This window comes from Mirounga angustirostris, unplaced genomic scaffold (genome assembly GCF_029215605.1).
Source record: "Mirounga angustirostris isolate CCGP_5_RB_7025 unplaced genomic scaffold, mMirAng1.0.hap1 SCAF_14, whole genome shotgun sequence".
NCBI lineage: Eukaryota > Metazoa > Chordata > Mammalia > Carnivora > Phocidae > Mirounga > Mirounga angustirostris.
Genome location: NW_026991722.1, coordinates 35,649,578 through 35,668,204, shown reverse-complemented (window position 1 = coordinate 35,668,204; position 18,627 = coordinate 35,649,578). Strand labels below are relative to the sequence as shown.

The 18,627-nt window shown below is 42.8% G+C and overlaps 1 protein-coding gene across 4 annotated transcripts in view; it reads right to left on the bottom strand.

Annotated features, from left to right (window-relative positions):
- Positions 1-2,164: 2,164 nt before the first annotated feature.
- TPGS2 (tubulin polyglutamylase complex subunit 2) overlaps positions 2,165-18,627 on the bottom strand; it is a 67,347-nt gene continuing 50,884 nt past the window's right edge. For 2 of the 4 annotated variants that reach the window (XM_045886807.3, XM_064577737.1), the window contains 3 exons: positions 9,473-9,586; positions 7,601-7,761; positions 2,168-6,334 (listed from right to left, as the gene is read on the bottom strand). In XM_045886807.3, coding sequence (XP_045742763.2) covers positions 6,104-6,334; positions 7,601-7,761; positions 9,473-9,586 — 506 coding nt within the window. In that variant the 3' untranslated portion in view covers positions 2,168-6,103. Of the gene's footprint in view, positions 6,335-7,600; positions 7,762-9,472; positions 9,587-18,627 lie in introns of all 4 variants that reach the window. The other 2 variants (XM_054510319.2, XM_045886805.3) reach the window with 2 other exon arrangements.

The window sequence follows — 18,627 nt, the reverse complement described above, 5'->3', positions numbered from 1 at the left end:
TAGTGGATAATACTGAAGGTGATTTCCCACTTTTTCAAAATGGTCTAACACATGATTTGTAGAGAGACTAACTAAGGCCACAGTAGTCCATTTTAGGACAGGGCAAATGTTTAAAGGAAAAAAGTTTTCTTATTAAAGTTGCTTAATAAGCCTATATTCTGGAATCCCAATACTCTGTTCCAGAACGTGTGCGTAGCCATGGCCTAGAGCCACCCGTGGGAGAAGTGCCTTGCGAACTTCCACACATGTAAATGCACCCTCAAGAGCAATCTACCTGCACCTCTCTCCCAAGGGATTATAACCTTATTTACAAATAAAGTCTTAAAGTGGACAGTTGGGAACTGGAGCCGTGGTAAAGGTAAGTGGGTTTTCCAGAGGTTTAATCTTGCCCTTAATAGTTGGTCCTTTATTTGAAGCTTTTGCTTGAAGGATGTGGTCTCTCCCTTAGCTGGACTTGAACTATTCTGAGGGCTGTCGGTGTCCATGCTCTGGTTGGTCTCTAAGCTATTCTTTGCTAGGCTTTAGGCTGTCAAAAAAGGTAACCGCCCTCCAGAGGAATGGTAGGTACTTTGAGAGATGTTCTTCCTTATTTCTGGACCTCAGGAGGGTGTTCTCAAAGTCAGGTCCTCCTGTAAGGGCAGAGGAGATAAGCTGCTCCAAGCTGCAGAAATCGCTCTTTGGGTTCTGTCCGCTTCCATGCTGGACACTGCAGAAGCCAAGAGGCTGAGCTGCCTGGCGGCCTCTGACTGCCACACAGGGCAAAGCCCAGAACCTGCACAGCCCGCTGTGCCTTTCCAGTGTGCAGTGACATGCTGACTCATCCCTGGCTGTCCCTGTGAGACAGGAGTTATAAAAAGACTACATAATAGGAAAGGATGCAGTGTCTTAGAAAAAGAGTGTCTTCAGGTAATTTGTTGAGTACGGTATGAGTATAAAAGGGCTTTGCAGCAGAATTATTCTGAGAATTGTAAGGCGAAGACAAGTCCTGTGCAGTCTAAGGGCTGCCCTGTAGAACTTTCTGTGGTGGTAGAAGTGTTCTATATATGCACCATTCTGTATGGTAGCCACTAGACGTATGTGGTTACTGAACACTTGACATGCGGCTAGAGACTGAGGAATGGAATTTTATTTTATTTAAGTTTAGATGGCTACATGGGGTTGGTCGCTAGTGTACTGGATAGCACAGGTATGAGAGAATACACCTTTGTATACACTTTGTTACTGTTTTATTCATTTTATGTGAGGGGTTTTTTTTTGTAAAATTTGTGTATAAAACTGCTTTTGACTACATCTACTCCAGGCACTTAAAACCATGTCTGCAAAACTATGTCCACTTGCTGCCCATGTTGTGTTCTGAGCCTTGGGAATTTTTGCCCTCAAAGGAGAGTGCCCTATGATTGGTATTTGGTGCAATCAGATATGCACTCTCCTCCCTGACGGGTCAGCCTGGATACACTTTCTCCTGAGTCCCCATCAGGACGGTGTGAACTTCCCTGTGATACCTCAGCTGCGGCTGAGCTCACATCTCTGACGAGAGCTAAGTCCACTTTGCAATAAAGCTTTATAAAGCACTATTTTGGTTCCTGTGCTGCTTGTTCTCACCATGGCGCCCTCTGGTTGGTCCTCCCTACTGCAGTTCACCTTATCATCCAGGAAGCCCGCTCACAACCGATTTTATCTGCGTGAAACTAGCTGGGTGGATATCGAAGACAACCAGTTAGATGGTCTTTCATTCCGTGTGCTACATGTACCACAGGTGGGTCCTGGGCAAGGCCTGGGTGCTAGGTGCTATAAAAAAATGTAAGAATGGGTTATCGCAAAGATTACATATCTGAAACCACAAATCAAGGCATATGATCTGATAAAAGATTTTGAGCCACAGCCAGTGAGTGACAAGAGGCCGTCGGGGAGATAATGTTTGGATGCCAAAACTTTGGAGTATCAGCCACAGATTTTGTTATGGCAGGGTCTTCAGATAGAGGTGGTCTGGGAGCTGAACTAAAGTATCCTGCTTCTAAAATAAAGAAGTGGCTGCCTTTTCACAATTTCCATAAACATTTAAATTAACAGCATTTCACAGTGTTTTTTTCTTATTGTTTTGCTTGGTTGTCTGTTCCTACTGGTCTATCCTGGACTTAAGTATGAGGCAGCTCTTGATTTAGCACAAAATTATGTATTAATTGATTTGAAGTTTAATCCTTTAATGGTTAATGGAGTTCCACACCAAGCAGCATGGCTTGCCAAAGTAACACACAGTCGTTATCTCAACAACCACTGAAGATAGGAAACAAGGCAAGATGACCCAGGGTTCCTTGAGTGGTACCGCTGTGTGGCACTCTGCCCCAGGGAGGGCTCTGCTGCTGGACTAGGCTGCATGGAGAACTCTGAGGTGGAGGAGACTGGAGCAGGACCTTGGGAGGCAGAGCAGGGACATCTGGCCTGCACTGGCAGGTAGGAAACCATGCTCGTGTTTTGGAAGGAAAGTGAGTGGATCAGAAGACAGAACCAGATGGCCCATAAAGGAATGGCTAGAGACAAAGGTTGGAGTCGCATTATAAAGGAAGACGGGAAAAAGAAGGGACTATTCGGATTTCTCACCAATGAGCTGATTTAATCTTCACAATAGCTCCATATTAGAGGCTGTGTATTAACCAGGGCATGCTCAGCTAGAAAAACAATCCAGTCTGGGTTAGCTTAAACCAAAGAGAATTCATCACAAGACCCAAAGGGTTAAAGTATAGTCAATTTAAATTGGTATCCTCCTACTGTCCAGTGACCTGCAATCAGGGGGCCAGAGTTCTACTACACAAATATGGCTACTTAGGGATGCTATGTGTCTGAGTGGGTACTGCATTCAATAGGAAACAGAATAAATATTGTAATCCTTAGAGCAACTGTTAAAAATGTAATGCAAAGAACTGTAACTTAAAAACCAATAGGTAAGTTAAAATGGAATTATTTAAAAAATTAAAATTGGAAGGCCAAAGACCAGATGTATAGATATGCTTGGTCTTAAGAACTGCTTAAACTGGGTGACGTATCCATGGGTTCATTATTCTACCTATCTTTGTAAATATTTAAAATTCTCCATAATAAAAGGTTTAAAAAATACTATTCACACAGGGTCCCTTGGTCCTTCCGTTCCAATCATCGTACATGCTTTTCTAGATGAAAAACAGATTTAGAGTTCTTCTCCATGCAGTGAAAGCACAACCACTTAGACCCACGAAGTAGAAAGCTTCAGATTTGGTAAGCGTTATTGTCACAATTACAGTTGAGTAAGAGTCCTGATATTTCCTTGCCATTTTGATTTAGTGGGTCTGGAGTGGGATTTGAAAAGGTATCTGATTTTCTACACACAAGTCCAGTGACACTGATGTATGTTCAAGTTTGGGGAGGCACAGCTTCAAGGGATAGATCCTATGGGTTATTATGTGCAAGTAGCCCCCCATCAGTCCTGTCCTTGGCTTGGGGACTTCCCTGCTATAGGACTCAAGCAGCATGAGGATGTGGCACTTTATGCACAATCTTAACTACATCAGTGCATCCTGAGGCATTCTGCCACTTATTCTCATTTTGTGATTCCAGCATAGTTATCTTTTTCTTGGGCAGCTGATATACAGTAGAACCTCTTGCCATTTAAATTGCTTTAGTTTCGAAACATAAATCTCATGGGTGAGTTTTCTCCCCACGTAGCACACTCCGCTTACAGGTTGTCTGTGTCTTTCACCAGGAGAGCTCCCTTCTTCCTTCTTGGGGGCGGCTTCACAGGCACATGGCCAGAGTCAGCACAGAGGGCCCCACACTTAGTGGGCCTCACATGTGGTTGAATGCTCTCCTGTCACTGTCTGAAGTTCTTAATTTTGTCTTTGAACTTGTGTTTTTTAAGTGAAGTCTGGTAAGACAAAGGCAGGCACACAGGAGCAGAGGAGATCCATGCAGTGTGTCCGCTGTTCCCCATCCCCCCATTCACTTAGCACCGTTGTGATGCCTGCGTGCACAGAATTCCAGCAGACCCACCATGGCCCGGTTGAGAAGAGATTCCAAGCATAAGCAAGTTATTCCTACAACTGAGTAAGTGTGGGCACTGAGAGCCCCAAGAGGCCGTGCTTTCTATTTGAACCAGACTTGATTTGAATGTGAAAAGAAGGTAATGGCATTCTAAGAAGCATGAATGACTGCGGAACCTAGTCATATCTTTTTTCTACTCATGTTACTTTTAAGTTTTTATTTTACTCGTGTCATTTTCCTTCGTTAGCCACCCACATCTGCTGAAAATGATGACTTAGGAAAAAAGAAAACATAGGGCAGCTCCTAGTTTTTCTTTTAGCCCTTCCTTACTCATCAGTAAGCTGCAAGAGTGTTGATAGAATGTGTACGTATCAAGAAGTGAAATAATAGTTGAGCGAGGTTTTTTTTTTTGCAGTGTTGCCTAATAAGGACAAAATACATATATATACCACATATATACATAAGCTATGAAATGTAACTTGTTTAATTTTGGTGATTCTGCATGAGTTCTCTGCTCTTCTAGTTGCATTTAAAACTGGAATGGTGTACTATAAAGAGGAATAAAATTAATGCTAATGATTTAGAATTTAAATTTTTCGTTACTTAGGACAGCACTAAGTAGCAAGTAAAAACCCACAACAAGATGTGAGAGAGACCATGGAAGAAAGGGAGAACATTTTAGTACTTTTAATGGTACTACTTTCCTAATTTTTGGACACGAGGCCCCCCATCTTTGTTTGGCACCGGGTCCTGCACTCAGGTAACCAGCCCGGCTCTTCACTGCTCTCCTTACCTTTGCGGAGCCCCCTCCTTCTCTATTCTATAGCCTTTTGAGGACTGCCAGTGACACGAAGGGCAGTGCTGCACTCCGGTTCCTCTGCGGCTGTTCCTGTGAAAACTAGCACAGGGCCAGGACTGACTCCAAAGGGATTCAGGCGATGCATCGGCACGAGAGGCTGGCTTGCGCAGTAGACGGTGACCCGCCTGCCCAATCCCCTTCTACCTTTGACTGGTCTTGGACCAGCAGCCACATGCTGGACTCACTGATCTGGTGCTGTTGGCTCTCCCTTTCATTTGATCAGTCTGGCAGAAAAATTCTTCTAATAGACTAAACTTGAGCTGTTATCCTTGATAGCTTGGTCCCTCTTTGTCCCTTTCTGCCACTCCATGAATTGCTGAGAGCTGGGAGTAGGCAGGGCAGGTGGAAAGCTCTTGTCAACAGTGGTTTCATAAGAACTCTTTATGCGGAGTCCTGTAAAACAATGCTTGGGAGTTTGTTTTTTGTTTTTAAATGGTTCAAGTAGAGAATTACCGCCTTTAAAAAAAAAAAACAAAACTAAGATAATTTTGGCAATGTATAAAACATCACACTGCAAAACTGGAAACAACAAATTTTATAGGAAACTGAAAAGGACCAGTGAGAATTATGAAAAATAAAAAGAACATACACAATTGTACCTTCAAGAATTTCCATGGAACATTATGACCCATCAAATTAAGGTATCCACATTCTCCAACAAAAATGAACTGATCTGAGTAAGGGCAGCATGAAAATATTCTAATGCAGTGCTGCCCAACAGAACTTTCTGTGATGATGGAAATGTTCCATTATCTCTGTTGTTGAATACAGAAGCTATTAGCCACATGAATACTCACAATGTGGCTAATGCAACTGACGAACTGAGTTTTTAATTTATACAGCCACCTGTGGCTAGTGATTACCAACTGAACAGCACAGTTCTAATGCCTCATGGGTCAAAATCAGTGGTTTCTTCGGGGGATTTCTCTGATCACTGCTGAGGGGTGTAGATGGTTGGGGGTGGAAAGAGAGGAAGCTCTGAGCAGCTCTATTTAACTACTTAAACAAGTTCTGAAACTCTCCACAGCTTTCAGAGGCAAGGGCTGAGGAAAGGACTCTAGGGGAGACCTGAGTATGCCCTTGAACTCCTGGCTAATGCCAACGGGAGTAAAAGGCCTAGGATTTGGCTCACGCAGATGGGAAGAGGCCTATGGTGCCACTCACAGAATCTGGGGCTTGGGCCATCTGTGCATGGAAATCGTTGCTGTAGGGCTGGCGGGGAGGTAGGGGTGCTCATTTCCGGACAGGGTTTCCAGGGCTAGAAGAGGATTTAGAGGTGGAGGGAGGACCCGGGGGCCCTTTCTGGCCAGCTGCAGGCTGGACTGGCCCTTTCTTTTTGGGGATTAAGGTCTTGTTCTTGCTCTTGAACACTCTGCTGGGATCCAGCTTGTTCACGAAGCAGTTGGTCTCTTCTGCAAGTAGGTCTGTGTTGTAGGTGATGGGTTTATACATGTTGAACCACTGCTGTAAGGGAGAATTGGGAGAGGTCACAATTCGAAGGAGAAAGGCGATTGTTTATGCTCTTTAGTGGGGACCCAGAAGTAGAGAGGTGGGGAGATGAGGCAAAGAGAACAAAAGTTCTTATGAAAAACTGCCTCAAAAATCTGTTAGCACTTCCTTTAGGTGAAAGTGATGGCACACACATTGCTTTATTAGGTCTCATAACCTTTAAAATAAATTCAGCACAAGGACTAAGAATGCGAGTAAACTTCCTTCCTTCTGATCTAGTGAGCCTGAGCATGGGGATTAGGTCCCAGATCATCAGTGACCTTCTAACTGTTCTGTCCTCACAGCAGCCACTGCCCATCAGGTTGATATGTCAGCACCTTCCCAGAGAAGGTGCATTGACAGAGGCCAGCGGCAGGCCTTGGCTGAGGGAAGCTGCCGGCGCTGGTGCTCTCTTCCCCTTCTGGGCAAAGAGCATCATATTTATTGACCTCACGATGTTTACTGGATGGATGTTAGGTGATATTTGGGCAAAGTGAGGCCCACCAGATGAATACATACATGGAGCTGAGTCCCTAGTTCACTGCCACCCCAGCCAAAGTTCTTCCAGGCACACCTGGTCTCAAACTAGGGGGTATATGAGCATTTCCAGGCAACTCTATGTTTGAAATATTGCCCAGATCTGTAACATAAACAAGGCACATCCATACAGTGGAATATTCTGTATCACTAAAAAGGACAATTCTGTATGTACTGATAGGGAATGAACCCCAAGATGGAGTGTTAGTGAAAAGAAGGTGCATAACGATGTGAGAAGTATAGTGCGCTTGTGATTTAGGAAAAAAGGAACCAAAAATCATATGCATGCATGCTTTCTATGCAGTAAAATACCCTGCAAAAAGCACAAGAAAAATGCAAACAGTGGCTGCCTCTGGGGGAGGCTGGAGAGCCTGGGAATCAGACTGACTTTCCACTCTTCCTGTGTGCCCGCACTGCCTATCTAAAACCAACACTCAGACCTAAGCCCCAAATAAAATTTAATTAGGAAGAAAACTCCCAGGTGATTCTGAGGATCAGCCAAGTTTGGGAACCACTTAGTTCAGTATTAAGTGAGGCTATCCACCTACACTGGCACCATCTGCCTTGCTTAATGAAAATGCAGGTTCCTGGGCTCCATCCCAGGTCTTCTGAATGGGACGGGGAAGTTGGGACTCTGCAACTGAAGCATTTCCTCAGAGATTGTGATCAGCCCACAGTTTGAGACGGCATGTGTTTCTCCCTTACCTTGGCCTGTGGGCTGATGCCGTAGCTGGTGAAGGCGTATTGCCACTGCGGCAGGCCCAGGTGCGTGATGAGCAGGCGATAGTAAGCAGTGAAGGAATCAGTGAGGAAATGCCAGTATAACGCTCTGTCCAGGAACCAGATCTCAGCGTCTTGCGCTGACGCTGAAATGGCAAATGAATGGAAGAAATGAACGGATGGCATAATACTTTTCTCCTTCTATCTGTAAAGTCGATATACTCTCATGGTTAAAAAGAAGAAATTCTAATAGTGGAAGGATGTAAAATACAAGTAAGAGTTCCTTTTTACCCCTTCCGACCTCCAGGCCCATGCTCCCGTGGCCACTGTTAGGGGTTTTATTGGTCTTGTACAAATCCCTGATCAGTCAGCCGACTGACTTGTGCGCTGGGCATTGGGCATCTGTGCATTCAGGCTGACCATTCAGCAGCCTCCTGCCCCGGTGGGGACAGACTGGGGTCTCAGCTTTCCTGATGGAGACAGACGCTGAAAGCCTCTAATTTTTTTTTTTTTTAAGATTTTATTTATTTGAGAGAGCATGAGTGAGAGAGCACAAGCAGGGGGAGCAGCAGAGGGAGAGGGAGAAGCAGGCTCCCCACTGAGCAGGGAGCCCGATGCAGGGCTCGATCCCAAGACCCTGGGATCATGACCTGAGCCGAAGATAGCTGCTTAACCGACTGAGCCCCCCCAGGTACCCCAAGGCTCTGGTTTTCTGAGGGGGTCTCCAACAGGAACCTGAAGGGCTGTGAGCAGCCCTGGGGGGGAGCGCAGACCAGCTCCTGTCCTGGATCCTGCCCGTGCTGTTGCGGGAGGTCCGGGCTGAACTGAAACAGGCACGGTCACAGCAGCTCCAGCCTCGCACTCACTCCTCACCTTCTGTTCTTCCTCCCGCAGGCCTCTAGTTCGTCTCCTGTCTAATGGCTGTAACAGCTCCCTCAGCGGCCCCCACCCTTGTCTCTTCCTCTTCCAAGACTGCCTGTGCAAACGTGCATTTCCACCTCAGTTTGGCCGTTCCTTTACTGAACAACCTGGACTTCCCACTGCCATGTCCAAACTCCTTCCAAGCTGTGCATGGCTTCTGGCTTCAACTCCTCACCCACAAGATGAACCAGGTAGCCCTATGATTTGAAACTGTCATGCTTTCCAAATCCGTTGCACTTTCCCATGGCATAGCTTTACCCAGTCTCTTCGCCTAGATGTTCCCCTTACCCCACAACCCCTCCTGCCCCACCCCTCCCCATAACCCAAGATGTGGATGAAAGGCTACTTTGCAAAGTCGGTCCCTCCTTCCTCTAGGGGTAAAATCCTGGCGTCTCTATCTTCTCACCCCGACAGACTGAGAGCTATGTGAAGAGGGCTGGGCCTTGTCCACAGTCCCCAGGGCAGGGCCTGAACTGGTGACAGCTGCTGCTCCAGGGACCAGAGCCTTTTCCTCTTGATTTCTCATCTGAGGTCTTAGATTGAGGTCTACTCATTCAGGTTTTTAGGTTGTTAACTTGCCTACAGAGAGAAGTACACAAGAAAGATAATGCTTTTCCTGGATGCTTTTCCTAATGCATGAGCCTGCTAGAGGAGTCTATAAACACAATAACTATTTCTTTTAGTTTTTACTCACTTCTTTTCCTACTCCCATTATTTTGCAGTAACTCACAAATGATGATAGCTTAAAGACTCTAGTGATTGGCCAAGAAGGGGATGTTCAGGGAGGACCAAAGGGGCTTTCTGGGTCTTTACATCGCCAAGAGACCTGGCCGCATCTCATGGGTCCAGAGGAGTGTGCCTTTTGTGTCATGACTGGAGAGCAGGGTCATCCATGCCACACCCAACTGCAGGACCATGCTTGTCAATGATTCTTACCTGGTTTCCCTCTTTTGTAGACAAGGCAAACCTTCCCATTCCCATTGCAAGGATCCAGCTCAAATATCACACTGCGAGAATCAAAGTGAGGCTTCTCTGGCTGGTTCTCACTGGCTGCAAACCCAGAAGTTAATAGTTATGTTCAAACATACTCAACTCAAACACATACTTATCCAGCATTGCCAGGGTAGGGGGGAAAAAAAAAAAAACAGGGAAAAAGCCTTATCTCAGACATATTCTTTTTTTTTTTTTTAAAGATTTTATTTATTTATTTGACAGAGAGAGACACAGCGAGAGAGGGAACACAAGCAGGGGGAGTGGGAGAGGGAGAAGCAGGCTTCCTGCTGAGCTGGGAGCCTGATGCGGGGCTCGACCCCAGGACCCCGGGATCACGACCTGAGCCAAAGGCAGCTGCTTAACAGCTGAGCCACCCAGGCGCCCCATCTCAGACATATTCTTAACAACTATTTCCAATGTGGGCCAAATGAAATTTTTAAAAAAGATTTATTTATTTCAGAGAGACAGAGAGGGCGAGTGAGTATGGGGGGGTGGAGGGAGAGAATCCTCAAGCAGACTCCCCACTGTGTGGGACCCTGAGATCATGACATGACCTAAGCCGAAACCAAGAGTCGGACACTTAACTGACTGAGCCACCCAGGCGCCCCCCAAATGAATTCTATACTCTAAATGTCCAGGATCTTATCCAGGGGCTAAGCCTTCTGTCTAGGCTTCTCTATCACAGTGTCACAGAATCTAGGGGAAGGTGACACAAGGAAAACAAACTGAACTTGCTGAGAGTGGGAATACATAAAGGCAAAGTAATCTGGCCTGATGTTGACGTCTCTTTTTCCTAGATAATCGCTTTCCCCTTATTTATAGCACTTTATGATCTTTTGATTAGAATCCTTTTCCATGGTCTAAAATGTATTTATAATATTTAATATTAATTACATTATAATTAATGATAAGCTTGGCTCAATTAGAAACACCTACCTAATAATTAAATACAATGGAGTTCCAGAAAAGAGACATTTTTAGAAATGCAAGCATCAGAAACTTTCTTGCTTCCTTCATTACAGCTTTTATGTAATAAAAATGAGTATTAGTGGGCGCCTGGGTGGCTCAGTCGTTAAGCGTCTGCCTTCAGCTCAGGTCATGGTCCCAGGGTCCTGGGATCGAGTCCCACATCGGGCTCCCTGCTTTGCAGGAAGCCTGCTTCTCCCTCTCCCACTCCCCCGGCTTGTGTTCCTGCTCTCGCTATGTCTCTCTCTGTCAAATAAATAAATAAAATCTTTAAAAAAAAAAAAAAAAGAGTATTAGTGACTGAGGGTGAGAGTTTACAAACCTAGGAGAGACTGGATAAAACAAAGTCTATAAAAAGACTATTTTTTACTTACATATAGCCATATATATAATTTTATACAAATGCATAAATATTTACATTTCTAACTATGAAAATATTTTAAACATGGCTTTCCCTTCCCCTGGAGGTTACACTTTAATACTCTTCTTGATTTCATGTGGTCCTCAATTCACGGAGTATGACAGGTTCTGTCTGGCTTCCTGGCTCTACACTGTGGATTGGAAAACTCTCTTGAGTCATAAGCTGAGGTTCCCCTTCTTTATTTCCATCTCTCAGGCTCATTGTCCTTCACTGCCTGATGGTCAGTGTCTTGAAATCCATTTTTATATATCTTCTCTGTTGTTGTTCCAGGAGGGCAGATAAATCAGGTCTGTGACTCCTATCTTGGGTGAGATCCAAAGTCTAGACTGTAGGGTCCCACCAAGTTTCAGCAGCCTTGCCCTGACTGATGCTAACTGGGGTCTGCCTGCAGGTGAAAAATTACAAAATAGGAAACTCCTTTCTGCCATTTGTAGATGTCACTCCAGTTTCTGCTCATTTTTGGTTATTCTCCAATCTTTTTAGGTCATTGTCCTTGAAGTTTTCCCAGAGTTTCAAGTAGTCTTTACTTGGTAAAAAGTACTCTGCCATTACCAGGAGAAGGAAGTCAGTATTTGAATCTTTTGCTTCCTTTTTTGCCAAATATGCAATGTCACTATTTTTAATTTCTCACTGAAATTTTAGTTTAGTTTTATCCCCATGTGTGCATCAGCACATTGTTATGCCTAATAATTTCACTCTTGGGAGTACCAGTGGATCTCTTTCTTGTTACCTGTTATTTGTGCTGGTTTTGTTCATGGCACTGTGTTTTTCATGTGCCTAGTTATTTTTAGAAGGAAGTGTTTTTGAAAAATTATTTATAAAAACAATTTGAATTCTAAGATACTGTTATCATCCTCTAGGGTAGAATTTTCTTTTTTATATAAGAGCTTTACTGAGATAATTCACCTATCATACCACTTACTCATTTGAAGTATACAATTTAATGGTTTTTAGTATATTTACAGTTATATAACCATTAAGACAATCAATTTTAGAACATTTCTCTTCTCTAGAGTGAATTTGTTTCTGCTAGGCCCCTGAGGAGATTAATAACCTGGAGTCAATTTAGTCTAATTTTCGGATTTAACATTTTCTGGGCCACACAGATGACTTAAAATGGTTACTTCTTTTTTTTTTCTGTCTCTTGGGTACTGCTCTTCATGGTGCCAACCCCAAAAGTAGGTAGTTTTTATGGGTGCCATCCTTTGTAAGGCCTGGACTCTGTTTTATTCCCCTGGTCTCAACATGGGGCAAATTCATAGTTTTCCAGCATCCTCATAGCCTGTTGTAAAAAGGGCAATCAATGTATCTCAAATACTGAATCTCTCCCCCCCCCTTGGATTTCTGTCTTCTGGATGTTGATCTGTTATTACCTCATCATCCTGTTAGCTCTGATGTTTTTAGTAAGGTGGTTTTTATATTTTGCTGACTTCTCAGTTGTCTTCAGTAGGAAGGCTTCTCTGAATTACCTGTCTACCATTTGCAGAAGAGGAAATCTCTTTGTCAGTTTAAGTATGCTCCTAAAAATAACACATAGATGAGCTTGCTTTTTATATCAATCTGACAGTCTTTGTTTTTCAAAAGGGAGATTTAATCCCAGCACATTTAATATCGTGATTGATCTGTCTTGTTTTATTTTTCCTAATGTTTTGTTTCCTAATTTATGTTTCCTCTTTTCTCTTCTTATTTTTCCTCCTGTGATTCAGTATTCCCTTATTAGGTTGGAGATTTAATGTAGATTTTTATTCCTTTAGTGGTTATCTTCCTGTTTTTTTTGTTTGTTTGTATGATTAAATCAATAAGACTTTACCCTTCTGTTGTTCACATAACAGATACAAACATTCACATAATGTTTGTATGACTTAATCATACAAACATAACAACAGCATAACATGTATGTGCTTTCTATCTCTAGTTTCCACTGCCACAAGAGAGAAGTCTGGTATCAGTCTGATTATTATTTCTTCACAAGTAAGTTATTTTTGCCTACAAGCCTATAATTCTTTCCCGCATTATACAACACCTAGATGTCTCTTTTCTCATCAGTCCAATCTGGGTCTCTGAGAGCCCTTTCAACTTGCAGAGAAATTTTCTTTTATCAGTGTTTCTTGCCTTTACCCTTATCTGAAAACAATAGGCCATTATTTCTCCTAACCGAGTGTGGGATGCAGAATTCTAAGGCCCTCAAGATTCCTGCTCCTTAATATCTATACCTTGCAGGACCTCCTGCCCTTGAGAATAGTCAGGATCTGCGAATATGATGGTAGCAGTCACTCCCTTGATTAGCTTACATGATAGGAGACTGTTGCAGCAGACCGAAAAGGCATTTCCCTGCTGGCTGAGAAGTTAACTGCGATGTTGTGAGAGGGTCACGTGGCTAGAATCTAAGGGCAGCCTAAAGATGCTGAGAGTGAGCCCTAGCTAAAAGCTGGCAAGAAAATAGGGACTTAAGTCCCACAACTGCAAGAAACTGAGTAAGGCCAACCACTAGTGAGCTTGGAAGAGGCCTCTGTGCCTTGGATGAGATCATGGCACCAGGTGACATTTTCATTTTAGCCTAAAGACCCTAAGTGGAAGACCTTACTTATTAGTGGCTGAATTCTTGACTCATGAAACTGTTAGATAATAAATTTGTGGCATTTTAAGCCATTAAATTTGTGGTAATCTATTATACAAAAATAGAAAGCTCAAACAAGACACTCTTGTTTCCCCCAACAAGGTGTACTATTTCTTCCCTGTAGTAGGAGGAGACCTTCCACTTTCTGCTGCTTTTCCTCCTTTGTCCTACCTTTTCTACTATTAAGGACCCCAAGAACACTCTATACATTAATTGCTGTCTGTAGGGCTGCTGTAACCAAGTACCAAAACTGAGTGGCTTGAACAACAGAAATTTGTAGTCTCACAATTCTGGAGGCTACAAATCCAAGATCAAGGTGTTGGCAGAATTGGTTCTTTTGACGGCTGTGGGGAAACAATCTGTTCGATGCTTCTCCCCTAGCTTCTGGTAGTTGACTGGCAAATTTAAGCTTTCCTTAATGTAGAGAAGTCCCACCCATCTCTGCCTTCATCTTCAAATGGCATTCTTCCTGTATCTCCAAATGTCTTTAAGGACATCAGTCATATTGGATTGGGGTCCACCCTACTCCAGTATGACTTCATCTTAACTACTTACATCTGCAATAACCCTATTTCCAAATAAGGTCACATTCATTCTGAACTGGGGGTTAGGACTTCATTTTATGAATGGGGGGAGCATAATTTAACCCATAACACTTTTATATCTTTCCTCTTTCTTTTAGGTTTAGCTGAGACAGTATACAGTTGACCCTTGAACAACACGGACTGAACTGCATGGGCTCACTTATACATGGATTTTTTTACAGTGTTGTCCATGTATTTTCTCTTCCTTATGATTTCCATAACATTTACTTTTCTCAATTTATTGTAGGAATGGTGTATATTACACATAGCATACAAAATATGTGTTAATTGACTGTTGTTGGTAAGGCTTCCAGTCAATAGTAGGTTATTAGCAATTAAGTTCTGGGGGAGTAAAAAGTTCTATTAGGATTTTTGACTACATGGAGGGTCAGTGCCCTTCACCCCCGCATTGCTCAAGCATCAATTACAATAGATTTTACAATATTCCTTGCACTGTGTCCCTCTTTCCAAGAGTTTTTTTTTTTTTTTAAGATTTCTGAGAGTACATGCCTGCGGGGTAGGGGCAAAGGGGGGGGACAGAGGGTGAGGGAGAGAAGCAGACCCCTGCTGAGCATAAAGCCCGATGTGGGGCTCAGTCTCATTAACCTAAGCCAAAATCAAGAGTTGGATGCTCAACTGACTGAGCCACCCAGCTGCCCCCCAAGAGCTCTTAAGTAATAATTACACAACACAGGGGCACCTGGGTAGCTCAGTCAGTTAAGCATCTGACTTCGGCTCAGGTCATGATCTCAGGGTTCTGGGATTGAGCCCCACATCTGGCTCTGCACTCAGCAGGGAATTTACTTCTCCCTCTCCCTCTGCCTCTCTCCCCTCCCCCAGCCTGTGCTAGCTCTCAAATAAAATCTTTAAAAAAAAAAGTTATACAACACATTCCTATCTTGATAGATTCCTATCTATTAAGATTGAATGCGTGCATAACCCCTTCGTGGGAGGGTCACTGATCCCTTGTTTCCTTTCCTCCCACATCTTGGGACCTCCATTGTCTCATTTGTCTTCTGGTTAGAGTATTAATGTTCTTGAAGTTTTACACATGCTTCCGTATTTTTTTTAATAAACTGAAAGGTGTGTTTGGTCTGTATACATAGGACTCTAGATTTGTACTCCTTGTTGCTCAGTAACATGTATGTGCTTTCTATCTCTAGTTTCCACTGCCACAAGAGAGAAGTCTGGTATCAGTCTGATTATTATTTCTTCACAAGTAAGTTATTTTTGCCTACAAGCCTGTAATTCTTTCCCGCATTATACAACACCTAGGTGTCTCTTTTCTCATCAGTCCAACCTGGGTCTCTGAGAGCCCTTTCAACTTGTAGAGAAATTTTCTTTTATCAGTGTTTCTTGCCTTTCTTTCTAGTCTTTTTCTTTTTTATGAGCACCTGTTATGATGATAGAAGGTCTTCTGGATCTATTTCCTATTTTTCTTACCCTTCCACCTTTCCCCTCATAATTCCCCCTTTTAAATGGATCTATCTGTGCTTTTAAATACATCTTGCACTTGGTTTATCAGGCTACTAACTCAAATCTTATTTATACTCTTCTTCATCAATTGAGAATTTTTACTTTTGTTCTATAGGAAGCCTTTGTGCTGTCTTAAATGTCTTTAACTGTTCTGATTCTTGTTTTTACTTAGGTTTTCATCTGTGTCCTCTAGCAGTTTTATTTGCCTGGTTGTATATCCTGATATTTCTTTCTGATCATCCTCTTTTTGATCTTTTTGATTATTGAGTACCCTGAGAAAAGTCAGTGTTTTTCCAATTAGGTTTAATAAGACTTTGGGTCTAACTACTGGACTATCCTAAAAGGCTTGAACTCAGCAGGTACCAAAAGGCCAAGTTGTTTCTATCTCTATGGGTACGTAGGACAATATGGTCTCTACCCCTAGCTGTGTCCTTTGCTGAGGCCCCTTGAAATACTCTCTAGTATCCAGTCCACCTCTATCTTCCAACTTCAAAGGCAGGGAAGACTCAGTCTACTTATTTAACAACTTCTTTGCCTTCAGGCGTTCAAAAGCCCCAGCATACATATGAAGCAGATATGACCTTTCCCTTTCTTGTGAGGACTCCCTACATCTCCGAGTGGCAGGCTCTTGCCAAGGCCCATCACTTTCCAGTCTTTACTCCTGGATCCCTCTAGTACAGGCATACCTTGTTTTATTGTACTTTGCTTTATTGTGCTTCACAGATAATGTTTTTTTTTTTTTTTTTTTTTTACACATTGAAGGTTTGTACCAATGCTGTGTTGAGCAAGTCTACTGGCACCATTTTTCGAACACCATTTGCTCACTTTGTGTCTGTTACATTTTGGTAATTCTTGCAATATTTGTTATGACCTTTTAAGTTTGAACCCATTCTTTACTCCCTTCCCCCCCCATTTTAGATATATAGTTTCATATTTTACATAGTTTTATTTTGCAAATCCCTTGACTGATTTTTACAGATATACTTATTTTTATTGCTTTTGTTTTTTATATTCTTAATTATTGTCTTTCCTTTCCACTCAAAGAGTCCCTTTTAATATTTCATGCAGGGCTGGTTTAGTGGACATGAACTCCTTTTGTTTTTGTTTATCTGAGGAACTCTTTCTCTCTCCTTTTATTCTGAATGAGAGCCTTGGGGGATAGAGAATTCTTAGCTGCAGATTTTATCCTTTCAGTACTTTGACTATACCATGCCACTCACTTCTGGCCTGCAAAGTTTCTGCTCAAAAATCTGATAGCTTTATGGAGTTTCCCTTGTATGTAATGGTCTTCTTTTCTCTTGCTGCTTTTAAATTTTTTTCTTTATCACTACTTTTTGCCATTTTAATTACTATGTGTCTTGGTGTGGACCTCCTTGGGTTGATTTTGTGTGTGTGGGGGGGGTGTCTCTGTGCTTCCTAGATCAGGATATCTGTTTTCTTCCCCAGATTTGGGAAGTTTTCAGCTATTATTTCTTCAAATAAATTTTCTGCCCCCTTTTTTCTCTTTTCTTGGATCTCTATAATATTGACGTTCTTACACTTGATGGAGTCACCGAGTTCCCTAAGTCTATTCTTACTCTGCATAATTCTTTTTTCTCTCATTTGTTCAGCCTGATTACTTTCCATTACTCTGTCTTCCAGGTCATTAATTTGTTCCTCTGCTTCCTCTAATCTGCTATTTATTCCACCATGTACATTTTAAAATTTCATTTATTCTTCATCTCTGATTCTTTTTTATCTCTGTGTTAAGGGTTTCACTGATGTTCTCCACTCTTTTCTCAAATCCAGTAAATATCTTTATGACCATTACTTTAAATTCTCTATCAGGCATATTATTTATATCTGTTTCACTCAGGTCTCTTGCTGTGGTTTTGTCCTGTTCTTTCATTTGGGACATATTCTTCTGTCTCATTTTACCTAACTCTGTGTCTGTTTGTGTGTTAGGAAAATCAGCTACATCTCTTGCTCTTGAAAGTAATGGCCTTATGAAGAAGCAGTTCTGTAGTTCCCTAAAGCACCGTGTGCCCTGGACCTGGCACTTCAGGGGTGTCTCCTATATGTGTTGTGTGTGTCCTCTTGTGTCCTGGCCTCTTTTTCCTTCAGTACAGTCATCTGCAGAGGCTCTCTTTGCCTATTGTGGGCAGTGTTTGGTCCCCAGCCAGGGAAGGGGTGTGTTTTAACAAGGTCTGCACCGGTCTGCTTGCAAAATGAGACCTGCTGCCACTGCTGCCAGGAGAGGCCAGCCCAAATGGATCTGCAAAGTGTGCACGGTCGGGGCACTCAACTGTAACAAGGCATCCCTCAGGCTTCCACAGGGCCCACTGCAGCTGCCATCATAGTCATTGCTGCAGAGACTGAAGCCCTGCAAAATGCAGGGATTGGGAGATGTGGTGCTGCTGAAGTTTGTGCCTGTCTTCTTTATCAAAGACCTTTGATATTATTGTAACCATTTTGGGGTGCCATAAAACACACCTGCTGAAGGCAGCAAACCTGATAAATATATGTGTTCTGAACACCACTGACTGGCCATTCCATCTCTCTTCCTGTCCTCAGGCTTCTCTATTCCCTGTGACACAGTAATGAAATAATAAGGCCAATCAATAATCCTACAAAGGCCTTAGAAGTTCAAGTGAAAGGAAGAATTTAAATCAAAAGCTAGAAAGATTAAGCTTTGTGAGGAAGGCATGTTGAAAGCTGAGATAGGCTGAATGCTAGACTTCTTGTGCCAAATAGCCAAATGCAAAGGAAATGTTCTCGAAGGAAATTAAAAGTGCTACTCCAGTGAACACATGAATGATAAGGCAGTAAAACAGCCTTATAGTTGATATGGAGAAAGTTTTAAGTGATCTGGATAAAAGATCAAACCAGCCACAACATTCCTTTAAGCCAAAGCTTAATCCAGAGTAAGGCTCGCTTCAATTCTAAGGCTGACAGAGGGGAGGACGCTGCAGAAGAAAAGTCTGAAGCTAGCGGAGGTTGGTTGATGAGGTTTGAGGAAAAAGCTGTCTCTATAACATAAAGTGTAAGGCAAACT